General features: G+C 34.9%; 1 protein-coding gene across 6 annotated transcripts in view; it reads left to right on the forward strand.

Annotated features, from left to right (window-relative positions):
• The first annotated feature begins 1472 nt into the window (after positions 1–1472).
• The window catches only part of TAB2 (TGF-beta activated kinase 1/MAP3K7 binding protein 2), a 41512-nt gene continuing 20961 nt past the window's right edge, over positions 1473–22023 (forward strand). For 4 of the 6 annotated variants that reach the window (XM_005884693.2, XM_005884695.2, XM_005884696.2 and 1 more), the window contains exons 1-3: positions 1473–1621; positions 9376–9463; positions 17239–17429. In XM_005884693.2, coding sequence (XP_005884755.1) covers positions 17328–17429 — 102 coding nt within the window. In that variant the 5' untranslated portion in view covers positions 1473–1621; positions 9376–9463; positions 17239–17327. Of the gene's footprint in view, positions 1622–2056; positions 2171–9375; positions 9464–17238; positions 17430–22023 lie in introns of all 6 variants that reach the window. The other 2 variants (XM_014532153.1, XM_005884694.2) reach the window with 2 other exon arrangements.

Below are 22023 nucleotides of genomic sequence, written 5' to 3' on the forward strand. Positions count from 1 at the left end.
ACTTGGAGAAGAATTGCATGTCTTTTTGTTTGCCACTAATTCTCTTTATATCCTAGATGTAAATTCTTATATTTTTATTCATCATTAACTCTCAGAATTGAACTCTCACACAAATTTACCTTGTAGTTCTGCAAGCAATGATGAAAAATGAGTTATATCTCTTAGGATGTGATGCAGATGATTTATTTAAAACTAAAGCTGGTTACACAGCTGTTGCTTTAGCATTTATGAAAATGAACACTTAAGTATATCCATGTTTAGAACAAAAAATGTATTGAATACCTAATATATGCCAAGTTTTTAAGTGCTTTATAGACTTTAGCGAATTCTCATGGCAATCCAGTGAGGTGGGCAGTGGTGTCCCATTTCATAGAAAGGAATCTTCTGCAGAGAGTTTTTGTCCAAGGCTAGATCTATCCCTCCCAGACTTTTTTTTTTTAACCAACCATATACCATCACAGTGATGGAAAATTTGCATTTTTCTTAAAAACTACTTTTACTCTATTTTGCTTTGTTGTATTGCTAGTTACCAAGAATGCAAAAAGTTATTTGAATCCTTGTCTTCACTTTTTTATTTTTTTATTTTTTTTTTGGTCCTGTTACAATTCTCACCAGCAGCCATCATTTGGCAGCAGCAGAGAATTCAATTTATTTTGACTGCTGTGGGATTGGTTTCTTGGAAAAACTCCTTAGGGTGCTAGCCTGCCAAGTATAAGGACATTGTTTGCAGGCCTTAGTGATCTAATTAGTACACCAATCTACCACTTTTCATATCCTACCATTTCTGTAACCTTTGTAGTTGTATGGTTGTTGTTTTTAATATGGACCTAACAAAAACTTTTTAAAATAATTGAATCTAATTTGGTTATGGAAAAAAGAATTTCCAACGTGATGCAGAGTCACTATAAGCTATTCTTTGCTTCCCTCTTTAAGAATTACCAAGTTTGTTATTTTTTATTAGAACTTGAAATTAAATTTACTGCTTGGATGTATCTAAAGCATTTTTTAAAGAAACCTCTGAGAATTGATTTTAGGAAATTAGGGGAACAGTTAGAAGACCATTGTAAATAAGATAGCAAGCAAAAGAGAAAAACAAAATGACCTGAAAATGAGGACTTTGGAAAGTTTTACCATTGAAATTGGGTTTATTGTTTTTCTCTTTCTGTTATACTCTGTGGTCTGATGTTGGACAGTCTATTGCTGAAAGCCACTAGAGATTTCATAAAAGCTACTATTTCAATATCTAGAATCGGGAGTCCAGAATAGAATTGGGTAGATAAAAATAATGACAGCGAATGTAAATAGCATCTTCTGATAACTTGTAATTTAAGAGACCCTCTTTCCACTTTGAAATATTTTATGTGAGAGACATTGGGAACTACCTCACTGCTGTTAGATCTCATAATGTTATCTGGTCACGTTTCTTGTTCTGCCTACCTCTAGTTTACTCTAGTTTCTCTTCTGCTTTCAAGGCTCCAGACCCCGTTCCTGGACCTGCCCTGGAAAAGAAGTATCCAGTAGAGATGAGCTCACTGCAGTTACTTAATTAAAAATTTGTAAGCTGCAAAAATGGCAGTGAGCCAACCAAGAACAGCTACAATTTGAATTTTTCTATTTCCAGGTATGCTAAAGTCAATGGCACCAGTCAAGCTTAGCCTATGTAACTGCCTTACGATGAAATCTATAATAACCAAAACTTTACTTTCAAAATTTGTGGTCATCTTGCTTTAAAATATAGTAGCCTCCCTAACATCTAGGTAACTTGCAGCTAGTATTGACCTTAACATACCTTTTGCGTGAATATTCCTAATTGAACTGTTTGCTAGTGGCAGCAAACTAATCCAGAAATAATTTAAGAAAAATAAATTTGAAATACTATTGAGTTAAGCCCTGTAAATGTACAGAACGTAATCTGGTCTTCATTAAAGAGTAAACATTAACCATAATAGAACTGTCTTCCTCTCGGGTTCACGTATAGTACAAGTAATATAGGGAATTAAGTAAATGAACTAGTTCTCCATCCTGCGTTTCTCAACCATTTCTAAAATATCTTTAGGTAAAGAGTAAACATATTCTTCAGTAACTGGAAGTCATAAGTAAGACTTCTGGATATACAACCAAATAATGTATTATATAGAACCATTACCTGAAGAAGTTAATTATTTTAAATGTAAGTATGTAACTAATATTTGCTATATTTTTTTTCTTGAGTGCGCAAAAGAAACCAGACTAGAAAGTAGTTGGAATTTTAGCAACAAAATTAAAACTGAGGTTTCCTGCTGCCTTAGATTTTAACCAAGAGAAAATTTATGAATATTTTGAGGGTTGAGGTCAGTTAGCTTTTAAGGACCTTTATTGCTTTTACCAATTTGTACAGATTTAGAAACAGAATTAATCCATAAAAGGTGATTTTATTTACTAAAAAAAGATAACCATACATATCTTTTGATTTTAAAGGTCAATTCAGATAGGTTAGAGATTACCAATATTGAACAGAGGAATATTCCAATTGCTATCTTAAGAGATGATACTAATATTCTAGCTTGTGCTTTCCTTATATTCCTACGTTGTTAATGTATAATTAATTTAATGTTAGCCAATCTAGTCAGCATTAGGTCACTGATTATGTGCCATATTATTTGTTTGGTAAAATTTGTTTTGAAAAAAATTTAATATGAGTGTTGAATTAGGACTGGAAAGGGAGCTACTACTAGAATTATAGGAACATTACCACTGTTATATGAATTAAAGGAGAAATTGTAGAGGGAATTGCATCTGAATTTCAAGTCTTATTAGTTATCACTGGGGCTATCAGAAATGGTAAAACAAATCTATATTATTGAATGCAAGTTGTGTTTAAAGCACTGTGCTAGACACAGTAAAGATGTCAAAATGAATAAACCTTACTTTCATTGATTTTATAGAGAGTAATTTTTTTTAAAGTATCATAATAGAGGTATAAACAATGTACTTGAAAGTACCAGAGAGAATCAATATTTTATAAAGGGAAGGTAATGTTTCTACTGAGCCTTGAAGGATAGATAGAATTCTTCAGAGAGAGTGGAAAGAGTATTTCTAATTTATGGAAATGAAAGTAAGTAATATGATCTAGAAATTGTGAACAATCCATTGTGCCTAGAGAATAGTGGGGTACAGGATGATATGATGGGAGATGGAGCTATGCTATACATGCTTTCCAAAGTCAAGTGAAGGAGTTTGATTTAATTCAGTAGATAATGGAATCCATTCAAGATATTTTAGGCCCTAACCGGTTTGGCTCAGTGGATAGAGCATCGGCCTGCAGACTGAAGGGTCCCAGGTTCGATTCCGGTCAAGGGCATGTACCTTGGTTGCGGGCACATCCCCCAGTAAGGGTTGTGCAGGAGACAGCTGATCGATGTTTCTCTCTCATCGATGTTTCTAACTCTCTATTCCTCTCCCTTCCTCCCTGTAAAAAGTCAATAAAATATATTTTTTAAAAAAAATAAAATTAAAAAAAAAAGATATTTTAGCCCTGGTGTATTTAAATCAATGACTCTTTTGAAAAACTGAATGTGGCAGAGCAAGGGTTGCTTGATAAAGTTAAAGATTAGGCAGTAGTAATACCTAATAAAGGGCAACATTTATTATTATATGTCAGGGATTGTGTATGAAGAGTTTTATGTGCAGTTTCTCATTTAATCTTACTTCAGGAATATTGTGAGGAATAATATGTGTTAACCATTTAGCACAGGACTAGTAATTATAAGCTCAGAACATTGTTCTTGTCCACATTTATGTGTGATAAATCCTATGAGAGTGTTGTGTTTATTGGGAGACTCTTAAGATAGTAACAATAAACTTATTTTTCTACTACCCCTTACCTCTTTCTTTTAAACATTTAAACTAAGGGTGGGGGATCTTTTTTCTGCCAAGGGCCATTTGGATATTTATAACATCATTCGCGGGTTATATAAAATTGTCTACTTAAAAATTAGCCGTTTATATTTGGTCAAACATTTAATTAACTCACCTCTAATGTCTTGGCAGGGCCAGACCAAATGATTTTGCGAAACTGGATGTTTCCCACCTCTGTTACTTAGTTTGAGGACTGCATATTAGTTCATGTTGAGTTAACCTTAGGGTAAAAAAAGAGAGAGATATTGAATGTTAACTGTAATCTTATCTAATAAAGACAGAATATGCAAAAAAAAAAAAAAAAAAGAGAGAGAGAGAGAGATAGACCAGGCCTTTTTTATTTTTTTTAACCAGTGGATTGATTATAAGGTACAAGACTAAACATAGAGGTAGTCTTGAATAAATTACATTAATTTAATTAAAACATAACTGTAGATCTCATCTGTCAAGCATCCCGAAAATTGATAATTGTTGCAGCTGTTAACAGCTATATCAGTAACAGTTTCAACATAGATAACATAGTCCTTTAAGTATTTAAAATTACATATAGTTGGCTAAGTACAGGTACTTTCAAATAACTCATTCCATTATTAGTCTCCTACCCATGTATCAGAATACAAGTTACGTTATGTGAAAATATATAGGAAATAATTTTATAAGGAAAATCTTCTGCTCTAATTATCTCAATTGTTTATGACTAATTATACAAATAATACATGCATATATATTCTTATGAAGAATGAAAACATAGCAAAGATGACTAAACCTCCTTGGACCATCTTCTATCATGAGTCCTTTACCCAGCTCTCTCTTCCAAATAATTAGTGATATCCTTTCAGAACCTTTCCTATACATACATATAAAATATCTGTTTAAAATTTCTCTTTTTTGTATCTTTTTTAAAAAACACAAATCTATAATACATGGGTTTTGCATCTTTTTTTCATTTGGTAATGTCTTACAAGTCTTTCCATATAATTATCTGGATATCTTACTCCACTTTTTAAAAACGGTTGCATGGTATTCCTTAGTATTGCTATACAATGATTTACTTATTCATTCCTCATTGAACATTCAGGTTGTTAATACACACTGAGATGGTCATCCTTGTATGCTCCTCTTTGAATACCTATGTTTGTCTAGATTAGATGCTTTAATTTATATAGATAGAGAGGTAGAACTCTGGTACTTTATTACTAGCAACTAATTTCATTCAACTCATCTCACAACTGATTGTAGTAACAGTGGGTAGTGACACCACAGTTGATCTGCTACTGACTCCGTTGAAACTAAATATATCTGTTAATATGTCTTTGCGTGATTCTCTTCAGTTTAAAAAACTATGGTATAACAATTGTCTTCTCTGCTCTATATGTGGGGAGGATAAAATGACATAACAGATGTGCTGTGAGAAGTCCAGTATAAATCTGAAATCTAGATTATAATCTTCTCAAAAGCATGGACTATTTTATTCATTTTTGCATAATAAGAGCACATTGCATAGCATATAGTAGGCAATGTTTCTGGAATGGATCCCAGGAATGGTGAACTAAAAAGTGGGTCATATCTATGAGAAAGTTCCAGACTAGTAGAATTTTCTTATATGTATATTTTACATTATCTGAAAACTGTTTATTTTCACTGAAAATTTCTCACCTTTTCATCTTCATCTCACTTCTCAGCTGCATTACAGCCATAATTCCTCAAATTTATCATGTTCTATCATGGTTTCCCCCCCAATACAGTAACCAGTGATATCCTGCAAGACTTTTATTATTTACTAGAGGCCCGGTGCATGAAATTTTGGGGATGGGGGTGGGGGGCAGGGACTGCCCAGCCTGCACCCTCTCTAATCTGGGACCCCTCGGGAGCTGTCCGACTGCCGGTTTAGGCCCGATCTCCAGGATCAGGCCTAAACTGGCAGTCGGACATCTCTCTCACAATCCAGGACCACTGGCTCGCCTGCTTGCCTGATCACCCCTAACACTGGCCCCCCTGCCAGCCTAATCACCCCTAAGCGCCTCTGTCTGCCAGCCTGGTCACCCCCAACTGCCCCTACTGCCGGCCTGGTTGCCCCACGCAGCCCGCTGTTCAGTCGTTTGGTCAGCCCTCACTAACCCCCCTGCCGGCCTGGTTGCCCCACACAGCCTGTTAGGTCGTCCGTTTGGTTGTTTCCGTTGCAACAGTCACTTAGGCTTTTATATATGTAGATTTTTCGTGGTTAAGCTCAAGTACTGCATTCTTTGTGAAGTTTCTCCTGCCTATCTTTAATTCCTGAGTTTAGGCATTTCTTTCTCTTGACTTCATTGCAGCTTATACACCTCTTCATGCACAGAGTGGATATTGCTGAATGAATGCATGCCTACCTATGGGACTTGGTAGAATGTCACAGAACCAGGCAGGGCCTGGAACTTCAGAGATAAATTATCTGAATCAAGAAAGTGAAAGGCATGCTGTTTTTGCTGACTTATGGGATGTAACATGCATGGTGCAAAGAAGGGAAGTTAGATCTTCTATAATGTAACCCTGCCTAACCCTCTTCTTCAGCCTCATCTTTCATCCCACTTTCTCCTTAGTCTCAGTCCCTTTACTTCAACATTAGCCAGCTACTTATGGTTTCCCAAACTTTCCATGCTATTTTACTCCATGAAGTCTTTCCTCAGGCAACTACTTATGTCTGAAATATTCTTTTCCTCTCACCTATCTACCTAGTAAACATATTTTCATCTTCCAAGGTCCAGCTTAGCTGTCACTTTCTGTAATGAATCCATTGAAATCAGAATTAACTGATCCCTCCTTTTCCCTTGTGTACTGCACATTATATCTGTAACTACTCAGTTATTACATGTCTTTGATGTGTGTCTTTTCCTACTAAAATTTGTTAAACATAGGCAACTGTGCTTTTATTAATTTTAATATTTTAGCACCAATTATAGTATTTTTTTTAATTTTTTTTATTGCTTAAAGCATTACAAAGGGTATTACATATGTGTCCTTTTTTTCCCCGCCCTTGACAATACCCCGGCTTCCCCTACCCCCCAGTGTCTTATGTCCATTGGTTATGCTCATATGCATGCATACAAGTCCTTCGGTTGATCTCTTACCCCCCTCCCTCCTGCACCCCAACCCTCCCCAGCCTTCCCGCTGCAGTTTGACAATCTGTGTGAGGCAGCTCTGCCTCTGTATCTATTATTGTTCAAAAGATTATAATGGTCTCTATTATCCATGAATGAGTGAGATCATGTGGTATTTTTCCTTCATTGACTGGCTTATTTCACTTAGCATAATGCTCTCCAGCTCCATCCATGCCGTTGCAAATTGTAAGAGTTCCTTCTTTTTTACAGCAGCATAGTATTCCATCGTGTAGATGTACCACAGTTTTCTAATCCATTCCTCTACTGATGGGCACTTAGGCTGTTTCCAGATCTTAGCTATGGTGAATTGTGCTGCTATGAACATATGGGTGCATATATCCTTTCTGATTGGTGTTTCTGGTTTCTTGGGATATATTCCTAGAAGTGGGATCACAGGGTCAAATGGGAGTTCCATTTTCAGTTTTTTGAGGAAACTCCATACTGTCTTCCATAGTGGCTGCACCAGTCTGCATTCCCACCAGCAGTGCACAAGTGTTCCTTTTTCTCCACATCCTCTCCAGCACTTGTCGTTTGTTGATTTGTTGATGATAGCCAGTCTGACAGGTGTGAGATGGTACCTCATTGTTGTTTTGATTTGCATCTCTCGGATGATTAGTGACTTTGAGCATGTTTTCATATGCCAATTATAGTATTAAGTTATAGGCATGCAACAGGTTTATTAAGTAAGCTACACACACACGCACACATGATACATATAAAAATATAATATATGAAAAATAACACATTATAAAATGTTATTTCATAAAGATGCTAATTAAATTATCACTTGCATATATTTTACAGTTCAAAGTTCATATTTCATTAGGGAAGTCTTTCTATACTTATGGATAAATATTATAGGATGAGATTCTGATTCTTTTTTATTCAATTATACAATTAAAAATATTAATTGAATATTCCCTAAGGATACCTATAATTATTTGGAAAAATATGAAACAGATTTATATATAATAAATCTGCTGAGATAGGAGTTTCTATACAGTTCTGAGATGATTCTTGACAATCTAACAAAAATTCATTTTACCATAGCCATAATAAGATGAATAGCCAACTATACAATCAAGTGTTGGATTTGAAAGACTGGCACATACTTAAGAAAATTATTGCATTGTACATATTGTATTTTAGAGACTTGATTCAGTTCAATATTGTTTTATTAGTTTTAATTTTGCTCATGTTGAATTCTCTTTCTTTTTAAGAATCTGAGTACTATTATAGTGATGAAATCTTGTTTAAATGTTTTCCTTTGCACATAGATTTTATCTTTGTTAGCAGGCTTAGAGGTCTCATAATTTACCATAGTTGTCAGATTACCAATCAATTTTATGTGTATAATTTAAAATTTGCCAATTTAACTTTTGGTTAGTTATGAAAAGTTTTAAGACATCAATAATAACTGTCCATTTACATTATGTCTTACTTGTGAACTTAGTTGTCACACTCCCAGTCACATTCCCAGTGTTAACCCAGAGCCATAACACATACCTAGCATCTGGGTATCAGTTCATTCTGGGGAAAAGTCAACTGAGAACCATTACGTTAGAAAGAAGATGGGCAAAGTGATAGAGAATAGGAAAAACAGAGCCAAGAAAGGATTGAAACTGCATGGGGATCAGTTGGTGAAAGTTCTCATAACTTTCTCTTAATCTTCATAGTAAGATGCCATTTTAGATGAATATTTTAACCAAATTATTATAATTACCACATTAAATCATTAAGTTAACTGGTTCATTACAAATGTTTATGGTTAATGTGACATGGAAATTGGTTCTTTCAGATGCTTTCATTTTCTTTCTCCTTTCCCCCCTTTTTACTCATAAATAGGACCTTATTGTCATACCACATATTTATAGCATCTTTTTTTAAAGATTATATTTATGCACAGTATGGATTATCCAAAAATTAAGTAAAAAGAGGGGCACTAAACAGTAACTCTGGTTTTTTGTTTTTTGTTTGTTTGTTTAATATATATTTTTATTGATTTCAGAGAGAAAGGGAGCGGGAGAGAGAGAGAAACATCAATGATGAGAGAGAATCATCAATCGGCTGCCTCCTGCACACCCCCTATTGGGGATCGAGCCCGCAACCCGAGCATGTACCCTTAACCAGAATAGAACCTGGGACCCTTCAGTCCGCAGTCTGACGCTCTAGCCACTGAGCCAAACTGGCTAGGGCAGTAACTCTGTTTTTATCTTAAAGCCCTTATGTATTGGAAAATAATGAGAGGTGAATTGGAAAATACACAAAAAGGTCGTTATATAATATGTTTTGATGAATTATAACCATTCTGTCTTAGATTTATTGCACTTTTTTTGATCCTTAGAAAATGGTAGCACTCACCACAAAACCACAGTACATAAATTGCCAAGTGTGGCTGAATTGCACATTCCTTTTAGAAGAACGTATTACTGGTAAGCCTTTTAGCCATAAGAAATGGTCAGCATTCATAGACTTGAGTCAGTGTATTAAAAGAGAAAATTGGGAGGCTTTATTTTTAAGAAGAGGTAGTGTACATCATTATGTTACTTCATCTATTAATGTTTATTATTTTTCTTTAGAAAGTAAATTAGTATAGGATTATAAAGTTGAGAAATCTATAGTTTGGTAACATGATTCATTGCTCCCTTTTAGCTTATAAAGAACTCTAAACATAATAGTTAACCTAAATTAAGTAGCATTCATATGATTGATTTAGTATGTTGCTATTATTTTATTTTTGCAAATAACTGGTTAATGATGTAAAATTATTAAATATGACATCTGTTTTATGCTAAAGACAGATTATAATTATCTTGTTTTTAATCTTGAATGGTTGTTAGTATTTGAATTTTAGATTTTTTTTTACATAGCTATAATTCTTATACTTGAACTTGTAGAAAAATAGCTTGATATAGATTTGCGGGGGAGGGAATTTTGCTTTGCTCTCGTAAATTTGTAACATCATGTTCTAAGAAATATAATTCTAATTTGCTGTTAAAAATAATTTTGAAATTTTTCATGTTTAATGACATTTGTAAATTCTTTTAAAGTTAAAAAATTGAAGTCCACACTCATCATACGAGGAATACAACTGTCCATGGCTTGTAGGCAATTTGAATCTTAATTCTTATGTACTATAACACCTCATTGACCCCCTCGTCATCAGGGAATGAGGCATTCTCTGAACGTGCTATGTAATTTAAGCTTATCTCTTAAAGTACTGAATCACAAAAATAGACAAGAAGACTGGTTGTATTGTTTACTTTCCCTCTGAAATAAACAATACATTTCATACTTGAAATTTTATGATTCAAACCATCATCTTGAGTGAGAATTATATTGTGTGGTTGTAATTTATATGTGGTAGGAATTGAAACATTAAAAGGGGAAAAAATGTGAAGTGCATCAGTTATTACCTAACTGGCACTTGATGACATATGTACATAATACATCAATAATGTAAAAGGTGCTTAAAATTGTATACGTAACTAGGCAGGTAATAGAATTATTTTTCTGGCTAAATCCTAAAATCTTCCAAACCTTCCAAAAGGTTTCAAAATTTGCTTTAACTTTTATTTAAAAAATTAATAGCATCATCCTGCTATTTTTATTGCATATCATTACTTCTTTCTATCATAGTTATTCTTTAAAGAATAACTCAACTGCAGTGTGGTAATGTCAGGCAATCCACAGAAAAGGCACATTATAATTAGTGATAAGAAACTGCTAACACAGCCGTGGGCAAACTACGGCCCGCGGGCCGAATAAAACTAAAAAAAAAAAAGACCGTATCCTTTTATGTAATGATGTTTACTTTGAATTTATATTAGTTCACACAAACACTCCATCCATGCTTTTGTTCCGGCCCTCCGGTCCAGTTTAAGAACCCATTGTGGCCCTCGAGTCAAAAAGTTTGCCCACCCCTGTGCTAACATCATATTGACAACCAAAGATAAGTTGAAACATTCTGCCTTCACAGTAGACATCCTGGGGAAGTTAGTGTTAATATTTGTTGGGGTCAGAGGGGCTTTGCAGTCGTTCTGTTAACATTTCACATAGGTATTTATTTCTAAAAATCACCATGCTTTGCAAATTGTACCAAAAACAAACAAACAGGGTTTATGGAAAAAAATAGAATTTGGGGTACAACACTCAAAAACTTCATTAAGTGAACATTAAAAAAAGATAGGAACCTTAAAAAAGCATGTATAAATGTTAAGCGGTTAAGAAATATATAAATATTTATACAGCATTTATACAAATAAATATTGTTCTTTGCTTTGAAAAAGCCTGAAGTTTGCTTATGGAAGTAAACGTAAGTGTGGCAGCTTATTATTGTGAAGTGGTCAAAGGAGGGTTTTCTGAAATCAGAAGGAAAGTTGTAACTCAAGATGTGGATGGATGTGACCAACTGACTGCATACAGATGCAGTGAGTGAGGGAGCTAGCAGATGTTTGAGGTGTGTTCATATTTACATTTTGTGTATTCATTAACTTGTTTCAGGTGAATATGATTTTCTGTATTCATCTGGTATTTCTTACAGACAAAATCACAGCAAAATTTACTTAATGTTCAAATTGTTCCCTAATATATCAATTATATTGGAACAAATATGCAGTTTCAAGGCAAGGTATTATAGCAGCACTGACTTATAGCTGAGGGTAAGAAAATCACTTTAGTTTGGAGAGACTACTACTTTTTATAGTAGTCTTTAAAATAGATATGTATTCTGATGCATAGAGATTCCTTGCAACAGATATTTACTAAGCATCTTCTAGTTGCCATACACTTTCTAAATATTTAGGATACAGCAGTGAATAAGTTACTTTCTCCACTTTGAAACTAATCCTATATAATAAAGAGCTAATACGCTAATTAGACTGAACAGCAGTACGACTGTCTGGACAATCTTCCGAACAAAGCCAGGGCTGCAAGGGCCGACCGAGGCTGAGAGGGCCAGCTGGGGCTGTGAGGGGCTGCGAGGGCTGAGCCCCTTGCACAGATTTTGTGCATTAGGCCTCTAGTGTTACTATAAAGAATTTGTTGCCAAGAGTTGGTTTTTAAGAGGTAAAATTGGACAGATATGTGAAAGAGGAAGTCTAGCAAGGAGTCTACTGCGCAACAAGGCTTTTCTCTAACCTCTCAAATTACATACTTTTACAAGATTTCCTAGATCCTGTGTAACTCGAGATTCCTATATTCACAGAAAAAAAAAATTATCTCCAGAGCTTACATCCCAAGTGCCCATCAGTAGATGAGTAGATAAAAAAAAAAAAAAACAGAGGTACATTTACACCCTGGAATACTATGCAGCAGTAAAAAAGAAGGATCTCTTACCCTTTGAGACAGCACGGAGGGACCTGGAAAGTATGCTAAGCGAAATAAGCCAGTCAGAGAAAGACAAGTATCACACGATCTTACTCATATGTGGAATCTAAAGAACAAAATACTTCCTAAATATCTTTTAAGTTTTTCCTTCTACTCGGTCTCCATTGGTTTCTCTGCAATTACAAGCTGTTACATTTCCTGGTTAGACTACAGCAGTTTTCTAACTGGTCTTCTCACATATTCTTTTGCCGTTTTCTCTGTTATAGCCAGCCGTTCTCCAAATATACGTTATTTCTCAATCATGTCACCTTCCCTACTTCTGAGCTTAAATCCTTCAAGTGGCTTCCCATTACTCTGAAAGTAAAACCTCCAAATTTTAATGGCCTATAAAGCACTTCATGATTTGGGCCCTACCTTTTTCTTGCTCTGTTCTCTACAATTTTCCATACCACCTTTTAATTTCTGTTTTTGAATGATGTGGAAAAGATGAAAAAATTGACTGATAGCAAGATAAACTGAGATGGCAGGCATCAGATCTGGTAGCAGAAGGAGACAGACAAAAGATAAAATAGTGGGCAAGTTAAAATTGTTACCTAAATATGAACGTGTATTTAACCCATGGGTTTCTGTGGCCTGGAGAGCAAGGGCATTATGAATGACACATAGTAAAGACTGAATTCTATTGTGTTCCTCCAATTAGTATTGATATTTGGTTGGTTGTTTTGTTTGCTTGCTTGTCTGTTTTAGTTAACTTGGCTGAACTCAAACTATAGACTGAAATCTCAGTTTTATTTTAGCCTTAGCCTGGCTGCTTGGAATCACTCACATATGTGTAGTTTGGGGATCAGAGATGTGTGTAGATAGAATATGTAGAATTTGGTGCTTCTTTTCTTTCTGTGATTTACTCACTAGTTTTCAGCTGTTGTGGTTATGTCAAAGTCTGTCCTTTGTTTCAGTAAGCGAGTAAGGTTGCAGGTTTTCTGTCTAGGTTTTATCTACCCGAACCAACTGGGGCCTGCTTTCTGGCTATAAGCTATTTTTAAAAATGGAAAGTCACCCTATGCTGTACTCTCTCCTAAGTACTGACTCCCTTCTCCCCATCCGTAGCACCACCACCACCACCCCATTGCTGTTTCTGCTTTCTGCCTTCAAGTAGTTGCTTTTTATACTTTGTCTATTGTTTATAGTTGTTCTTGGTGAGAGAGTTGGTCTAGTAGGAGCTACTTAGCCATTACAGAAAGTAAAACCCCCAAATACATTTGTACATTTGAACAGTTTCTTCATTTGTGTACTTGATAGTCTTTATGAGAAAAGCAAGTGATAGTTTTTTAAAGAATTTTAGAGCTTTCTGTATATGTTTTAATAATGAAATAAGTTGAAATTTATTTTCATGATTTATCCTCTTTTAAATAATAAAATGTTCCTGAATTAGACTGAAAATGTATTTGCTTCGTCCTCTGGATAAGCTTCTCCCTCTGGATAAGCTTCTCCCTCTAGATATTTGCTTCTGGGAGCAGCACATATCTAGATTATTAGAAATGTCGTGAAACAAAGGAATTTGAAGAAATCAAACAGTAAAACCTTCATTTCATCGAAATGTTGCTTCTTTGACCTAGATCCTGGGGAGACAGCAGTAAGCTTCAAAGTTCTTAATCCTGTGGAACTAACATTTTGGAGATACCTAGATAGATAATAAGTATATGTCATGCATCGATAAATGCTATGAAGAAAAAGGGTATAAGAATGTGATGGGTTGGTAGACAAGTGTGGCATTATTTTAGATAGATTGGTCAAGGAAGCTGTTTCTGAGGAAGTGACATTTGGTTAGAGATCTTCATGAGGTAAGAGAAGGAGCCATGCAAGCAATCCGAGGGGAAAGTATCCCAGACACAAGGAACAGCCAGTCCAAAAGCCTAAGGGAGGAATGAGATTGGCTTCTTTGAGAAATCGAAGAACCAAAGGCTCAGTTCAGAACTGAGGGAACACGGAGAATGGTAGGAGATGAAGTTTGAGGGTTGGTAGTTAGCCAGGAGCTGTGTGTTGTAGGATTTTGAGCAGGGAGAATGACTGACTTAATTTTTACAAAGATCACACCCCTCAGTAGAGTGGGGGATGCATGTAGAACAAAGAGTGAAGCAGGGAAGATATCAGTTAGGAGACCTTTGCTTTCAATCTAGGTCAGTGGTTCTCAACCTTCCTAATGCCGCGACCCTTTAATACAGTTCCTCATGTGGTGACCCCCAATTTCATTGTTACAAATTGAACATAATTAAAGCATAGTGATTAATCACAAAAACAATATGTAATTATATATGTGTTTTCTGATCGTCTTAGGTGACCCCTGTGAAAGGGTCGTTCGACCCCCAAAGGAACATAATTGCATAGTGATTAATCACAAAAACAATATGTAATTATATATGTGTTTTTCGATGGTCTTAGGCCACCCCTGTGAAAGGGTTGTTCGACCCCAAAAGGGGTCGCGACCCACAGGTTGAGAACCGCTGATCTAGGTGAATTATGATGGTGGCTTGGACAAAAACAGTAACAGAGATGGGGAAATTCAGATTCAGAATTTTTTTTGCAGATATATCTAACATGATTTGATGATGGATTAGATATGGGATGTTAGAGGAGGAGCAACTGTATGAATGATGGTACTATTTGCTTAGATGAAAAAGACTGGGAAAGGATTGGTTTGGATGGGAGGACATTAAGAATTTGATTTTGGACACACTAAGAATTTTGGATATACAGAAGGAGATATGTCAGGCAGGCAGCAGGCCATATTAGTCTGGGACTCCAGGGTGAGAGCTCCCTTGGAGTTGGAGATACAAATTTGCAAAGCCTCTGTTTAAAGCAGTGTGTTTAGATGAGATTACCTTGAAGAGGAGGAGTGTAGGTATAGTTGAAAAGAAACCCTAGACCTGAACTCCCTAGCCCACCAACATTTAGATGTCAAGAAAAGGAAGAGAATCTGAAAAAACTGAGAAGGAGCTGCCATTGAGTAGGACGAAAACCAGAAGAGTATAAATCTTGGAAGTCAAGTAAAGAAATTGTTTAAAGAATGAGGGAGTGACTGAGGAGAGGTCTGTAAGATGAAGACTGAGGACTGACCTTTAGTTTGAAAATCCGAAGGTCTGTGACAGCTTTGATAAGTATAGTTTCAGTGCAGGAAAGGCTATGAAACCCTGATTGGGATAGATTTATAAGAGATTAGGAGGAAGGAAATGAAGATGATTAAGTATAAACAACCCTTTCCAGGAGTTTTAGTCCAGAGGCGGGAAGGGGCAGAGTAAAGTCAAGGGTAGCTTTCTTAAGATGAGCAGCACCCCTTAAATTATTTTTAAATATCATTTACTAACTTTGAGTGCTTTTCTCCTGCAGCCCTTTTGTAGAAACACTTTCAGTGCTGAAATTGTGTGTGTATGTGTCTTACATAGAACTAGATTTTGGAAATTTATATTGCAAGTAACTTGGTTTGACAGTGCTTTCACCTAATATGTAACCAAGCTAGTCACATAGAATTAAGTAAAATTTAATCAGATGATAATAAAAATCTGAAGGGCTGTACTGTGCATGCTCTCTAAGTGACTTATTCTGTTGTGGACTCAGGAATTCTGTCATAACTAAATTTACTAAATAGTTTAATATCAACTGTTAACACTGAAAACTGTCTACAAAGTGCTAGATTTACAATAATGAATCAAAGAGACCTAATTTCTATATTCATGGAGTTTACAGACCTGTATTTTTTTAAGGTTATGTTAATGAGGTTAAAAGAAATACTACAGATAAGAAATTTGTTTTAAAGAGACTGTCTTTCTGTTAAATTTATCCTAAAATGAAATGTATTTTAATTATTAAGAAAATGCCATGATTGTAAATATTTTATTATACTATTTTAGTTTAATATACTTATATACTATTTATATCCCAGAGAGGCTTAAATAAGAATCAACGTGGTTTACATTAGGAATAAAAATAAGGTAGACAGTTCTCAACTTTGGCCACACATTAGAATCACTTGAGGAACTTTAAAAAACTTATATGCACAGGCTCCTCCCCAACCAATTAAATCAGAATCTCTGGAGTTGAGGCCAAGCATTACTATTTTTTAAATACTGATTTAATGGAAACACAGAATAAAGTGCTTCTAAGCACCTGAGAATGAATTGATTACACTTGAGGATTAAGTCTATCTGAAAATTAACAGAAAATGTCAAATGTATTGGGTTATAGGTAATTTTTTAAACAAAACATGCAAAGTTATTTGTAGGACCAAAGTTTTTCAGGTTCTTAATTTTATGTAGAATAAATGAGAATTACTCTCCTCAGGCCATCCTCTAATCATTAAGAAAAAAAATCAGCCCTAACTGGTTTGGCTCAGTGGATAGAGCATCGTCGGCCTGCAGACTAAAGGGTCCCAGGTTCGATTCCAGTCAAGGGCATGTACCTTGGTTGCGAGCACATCCCCAGTAGGGGGTGTGCAGGAGGCAACTGATCGATGTTTATCTCTCATCATCGATGTTTCTAATTCTCTATCCCTCTCCCTTCCTCTCTGTAAAAAATCAATAAAATATATATATTTTTAAAATAAGTAAAGTTAGTCACTTTCCCCTTTTAAAAGAATGAGGGAGACTACCTGGACGATAATTTCTTTTTTAAATACCTATGGGCACAGCAGCTTGCCATCAGGAGTTAAAAACTGAAAAGATAGTATAACTTATGTGGAAAGCATTGTAGGACTCAATAATATTTTTATAATTTATATTAAATAAGTACTAGAGCACAATACCCTTTTGTATTGAAATTTTAAATCCACAACAATATTCATTCTATAATCAGTTCTCATTAAATTTTTTTTTTCTTTCTTTCACAGAAAATGCTTGGACAGAAGAGATGAGTACTATTTCCACTAAGGCCTAGAACTGCCTACTGTATAAGTAGTCCTGATCGGGCAATATACGAATGGCCCAAGGAAGCCACCAAATTGATTTTCAGGTTTTACATGACCTGCGACAAAAATTCCCTGAAGTACCTGAAGTTGTTGTATCCAGGTGCATGTTACAGGTCAGTGTTCAATGATTTCTGAATCTATTGATACAAACCTGGTATTTTGTTAAACATTGGAAGAAAACTCTTATCTTCTTGTTGGCATTAATGTGCTATGATGAAAAGAGATGAGCTTTGGTGTCTTATAGTTATGTGGCCTTTAACTAGTTATTTAGTCTCTATCCCATCTGTAAAATGGACAATACCTACCTTGTAAAGTAGTTGTGAGGATGAAATGAGATCCCAGTAAGCATTGGTACATGGCTTATACTTACTATGAGCTTGCTTTACTCTTTCCCCTCCTATTTTACCAGGTCGAAATGTGAAAGTGAGAAAAATCATTAAATAGGAGTCGAGACTCACTCTTGGGTTCTAATCCTAAATAGGTACCCCAAGCATATTTGGCAAGTACTATGCCTTCTTTGTACTTGAGTTTTGTTATCTATAAAAATGAAGGAATTGACTTGACAAACTCTAACAACCCAATTCTAAAGAAAAAAGTTTGTCTTTATATTTTTAAATTAATCTGTAAGTTTTCCAGCTAATAAATTTTTATATTTTATTAGTATGCACAATTTCAGAAATCCATACTTCTAAATATTTAGTGATATTGTGCCTTCTCATTTGATTAAACTGGAAATCTGTCAAAACTATTTTTTAGTTCAAATAGAGATAAAAGAGTAATTTGGATTTAAACATATTTACTCTTGACAAATTATTTTTAAAGTTTGAATTTGTATGAAAATTTTAAAGACTATTTGATATTAAGTGACTTCATTTTGTTCACACCCTTATTGCCTTCTTTTTTAATATTTTTAGTGATTTCAGAGAGGAAGAGGGGGAGAAGGGGGAGAGAGAGAGAAATATCAATGATGAGAGAGAATCATTGATCAGCTACCTCCTGCACCCCCCACATTGGGGATTGAACCAGAAACCCAGGCATGTGCCCTGACCGGGAATTTGACTACGACCTCCTGATTCATAGGTCGGTGCTCAACTGCTGAGCTACAACCAGCCGGGCCACCCTTATTACCTTTTATTCGTACATGTAATTGGTGTGTGCCTGCCTTTACTCTAACCTTGTTTGGTATCTCCCATCCATCCTCCTCACTTTTGCCAAAGTGTCTTTCTAAATGCTGATTTTAGCATATATTTACCTGCTTAAACCTTGTTATTGTTCCTCGTATCTTCAGAATAAAGTTCACATCTTGACTGGGGAATAACTAGGTCTGTGATCTGGAATTTCCCGTCTTCTGCAGCGTGATCTCTAGCCCAGTCTTTCCTCCTTACACTCTATGCTGTAGTCATCCTCTGTTGGAATTCTCTGAATATGCCTAGCTCTTTAAATAATATAGTATGTTTTAATACTATAATGCCCAAAGAGTAGATCTCACCACACACACAAAAAAAGTTGACTCTCTGAAGTGATGGATGTGTTAATTAAATTGATTGTGGTACTTTCACAATATGTAAATACATGAAATCATTGCATAGTATATCTTTAAAAAATCATATTGTACAACCTGAATATGTACAATTTTTATTTGTTAATCATACGTCAGCAAAGCTGTGAGGAAATAAGTAAAAATAAAATTTAAAAACAATAAATAGCATATGTTTTGGTGATAAACAGGTTTGAGTTCAAGTTTTGACAGTTACTAGGAGTATTTAACTTCTCTGATCTCATTTTTCTCAACTGTACAATGGGAATAAAAAAACTTCACAGAGTATTAAATATACTACAGGTAAAGCAATTAGTAGGGGGCGTATTAAGAATGGAGTCAGAGATTAAAGAAAGTATAAGCAGGAGCAGAGATAGTGGGGGAAGGTGTCTCCCCTAGAACCCAGGTACCTCTTCCTGATTTTTCAAATAGAATTTTGTGATAAAATAAGACTATGCTGAGAATGTTCCATCTGTCACAGAAAAATACTATAGGATCTGCAGTAAAATTTTGTAAGAGTTAATATTGAAAGGACTGTTTAGAACAGTTTCCCAATAGCACAGCTATAGAGATTTTGAAGTACCTTAACTGGGACTAAAGCATAGAACCTTTTGTAAAATTATTTAAAATATTTTCTGTTTTTATGTTTTTAATTTTCAATTACAGTTGACATTCTATTTAAAATATTTTCAAAAAATAAAGAACTGTATTACTCTTACAGTATAATCTTCAGGAGGGTGTATTAAGCTAAGAAAACAAAACAGATCAGTATATATAGATAAGAGCAGGGGGAATAAATATATACATGTTTATATATTTGCCCATGTTTGCATGAAGAAATGCTGGTAGGGTTAAAAACACAATTAATAAAAAAACTGTTACCGATAGTGGGCAAGAGGAAACGAATCAGATATCACCTTCCCTGTGTTAATCTGATTTTACAAATCAAACCTTCCTACAACATGAACTCTGTTTGCTTGCCAGATACCCATGAGGCAGACCATATACTCGTTCATATTCAGTTATTAATCATTCTGGGCATCCCAGTAATGTGCTGTTTAGCTGATGGGACAAGAAATTTAATAAGAAAGGAACAGGGAGGGCAACTCGGGGGATACAACTATAGTGTAAGTCTTCCCACATTTGGAGAAATAATTTGAAATTGTAAAGGTAAATTAAGCTACATCTAAATGTAGTATAAATCTATTTAGTGACAGCCTTTCTTTGGAAGCTGCTCTCCCTTTCTCAATTGTGTTGGTATCTGTCCTTTCTCTGGAGAGATCCTCTTTATAATGTACTGGTTTAGAACTTTTCTAGATGAAAAAAAAAACACATAGTATACAAAATATAAGAAATAAGTAGTTATAGGATCATGCCCCACTGGCACTTTTCTTCTTAAACATCATGCTTCTTAGGAGAACATAAGGCTCTATCCTCTGTTCTCTTCTGAACTTTATTTACTGCTCAGATCCCTGTTTCTGGAACTACTCACATCACTTCCTTCTGCTCTGGAGTCTCTAAGATAGCTATATTATCAGTAGGTGTAGTTCATATCTTTAAAATTGATTGATGTTTGGTGATAAATCTTAGAATAGTATGAAAATATAGCATAGTTGGTACTTTGATTTTTTTTAACTGAATTTTTCACTATTCTCTTAATATGATTGAACCTGTAAGTTTAAAATTGCTATTTCTTTTCAAAGTAATGCATTAAGTAGTGTTCATTCTTTTTTTGTAAAACTTAGTATCCTTAGTTGATGCCTTCTTAGATGACCTCCACCTGTAGTCTTTATCCATATTTCTGTTAAAACACCTACCATTCTGTATTATATTTGTGTACACATTAATCTCCTCCACTGGACTGTGAGATCTTTAAGAGTAGTGATTGTATTCCTTTCTACTTGCCTAATGGGTGCTCAGTAGATACTGGTTGAAAGAGTGAATGAATAAGAGTTTGAGAAGGATGATCATAATGTATACTTTGATTACTATCTATAATCTCCATATCTGTACAAGAAGCTTGGGGAAGAATGAAAGAGGAACTGGAATTGTAATTCCGGTTCTTTCGTAGCTTTGAAGAGATTGCAGATTTGTATGTATACAAAAAAGTAATGATGCTCAACCTTTAAAAAACTCATCCCACCTGTTTTGATACACTTAAAAGGAATCCTCTACAGTTTCCCAGTAAAAGTAGTAAGGGCTTACTTGAGAAATAGTTGATTCCAGGTCTAGGGTATGGAATGTACAAGCTGAGCTGAACATTTTTTCATGTTGGAAAGCAAGGGAGCTTTGAAAACTACTGGGTTCATGTCAATGTACATGGGAAGCAATTTGAAGTTATTCCTGCTAGCCTGGAAATAGGGTATAATGAAAACAACCAGTTACACACATCAGAATGTTAAAGACACAGGAGTTTATAATGATACAAAAAAATCTTAGTCACCTTTGGAGGTTGCAAGGGTACCAATTCATTACTCTACAAACCAGTACAGAGAAATTATTTATTTATCCTGCCTCTTTTGTGCAAAAACTAACCATGCCTACATACTAACCATGCCTACATATTCTGCAGTAGCCTACAATTTTACTCTCTGTTGAATTTCAGTACCACTTATTATTTGGCAAATACTCAACATTTTAATGTTACCTTTTCAAAAGCCCATGCTTGGTTTGTCTCTCTAATCTGGTTGCAAACTCTTCTAGGGAAAAGTTGGGTTTTATATGTCATTGAGTCTTCTGCAATCTCAGACAGGGTTCTGTGCGTATTGTGGGTGTTTAATAAATATGTTTATGGATAATTTATGAATAGTGATTAGTCTCTTCTGAGGATTCTTTAGAAAAAATCTGGTTGGTTTTTTGTTTTGCTTTGTTTCTTATTTCTCTGGAGTGTATTTTCCTATGGTGCTACCTAAAGACAGATAATAAACTCAGTTACTCTGGAGGCAATCTGGAGCTGACATTTCACTTATATATGTGTTTTGGGGTTGTTTTTTATTTATTTAAGTACTACAAATTTTTTGAAAGGTGATTTTAAAAGGATTTCTATAGCACTTAAAGATGTAAAATATTTAATCATACAGTAGTATATGCTTAAGTTGAATGATCAGCACTCAGATTGTATTTTTAGTTAGGTTGTAGTTTTATTTGCATGAGTTCATTTTACTATAAAA

The sequence above is a fragment of the Myotis brandtii genome, unplaced genomic scaffold, assembly GCF_000412655.1.
Source record: "Myotis brandtii unplaced genomic scaffold, ASM41265v1 scaffold847, whole genome shotgun sequence".
NCBI lineage: Eukaryota > Metazoa > Chordata > Mammalia > Chiroptera > Vespertilionidae > Myotis > Myotis brandtii.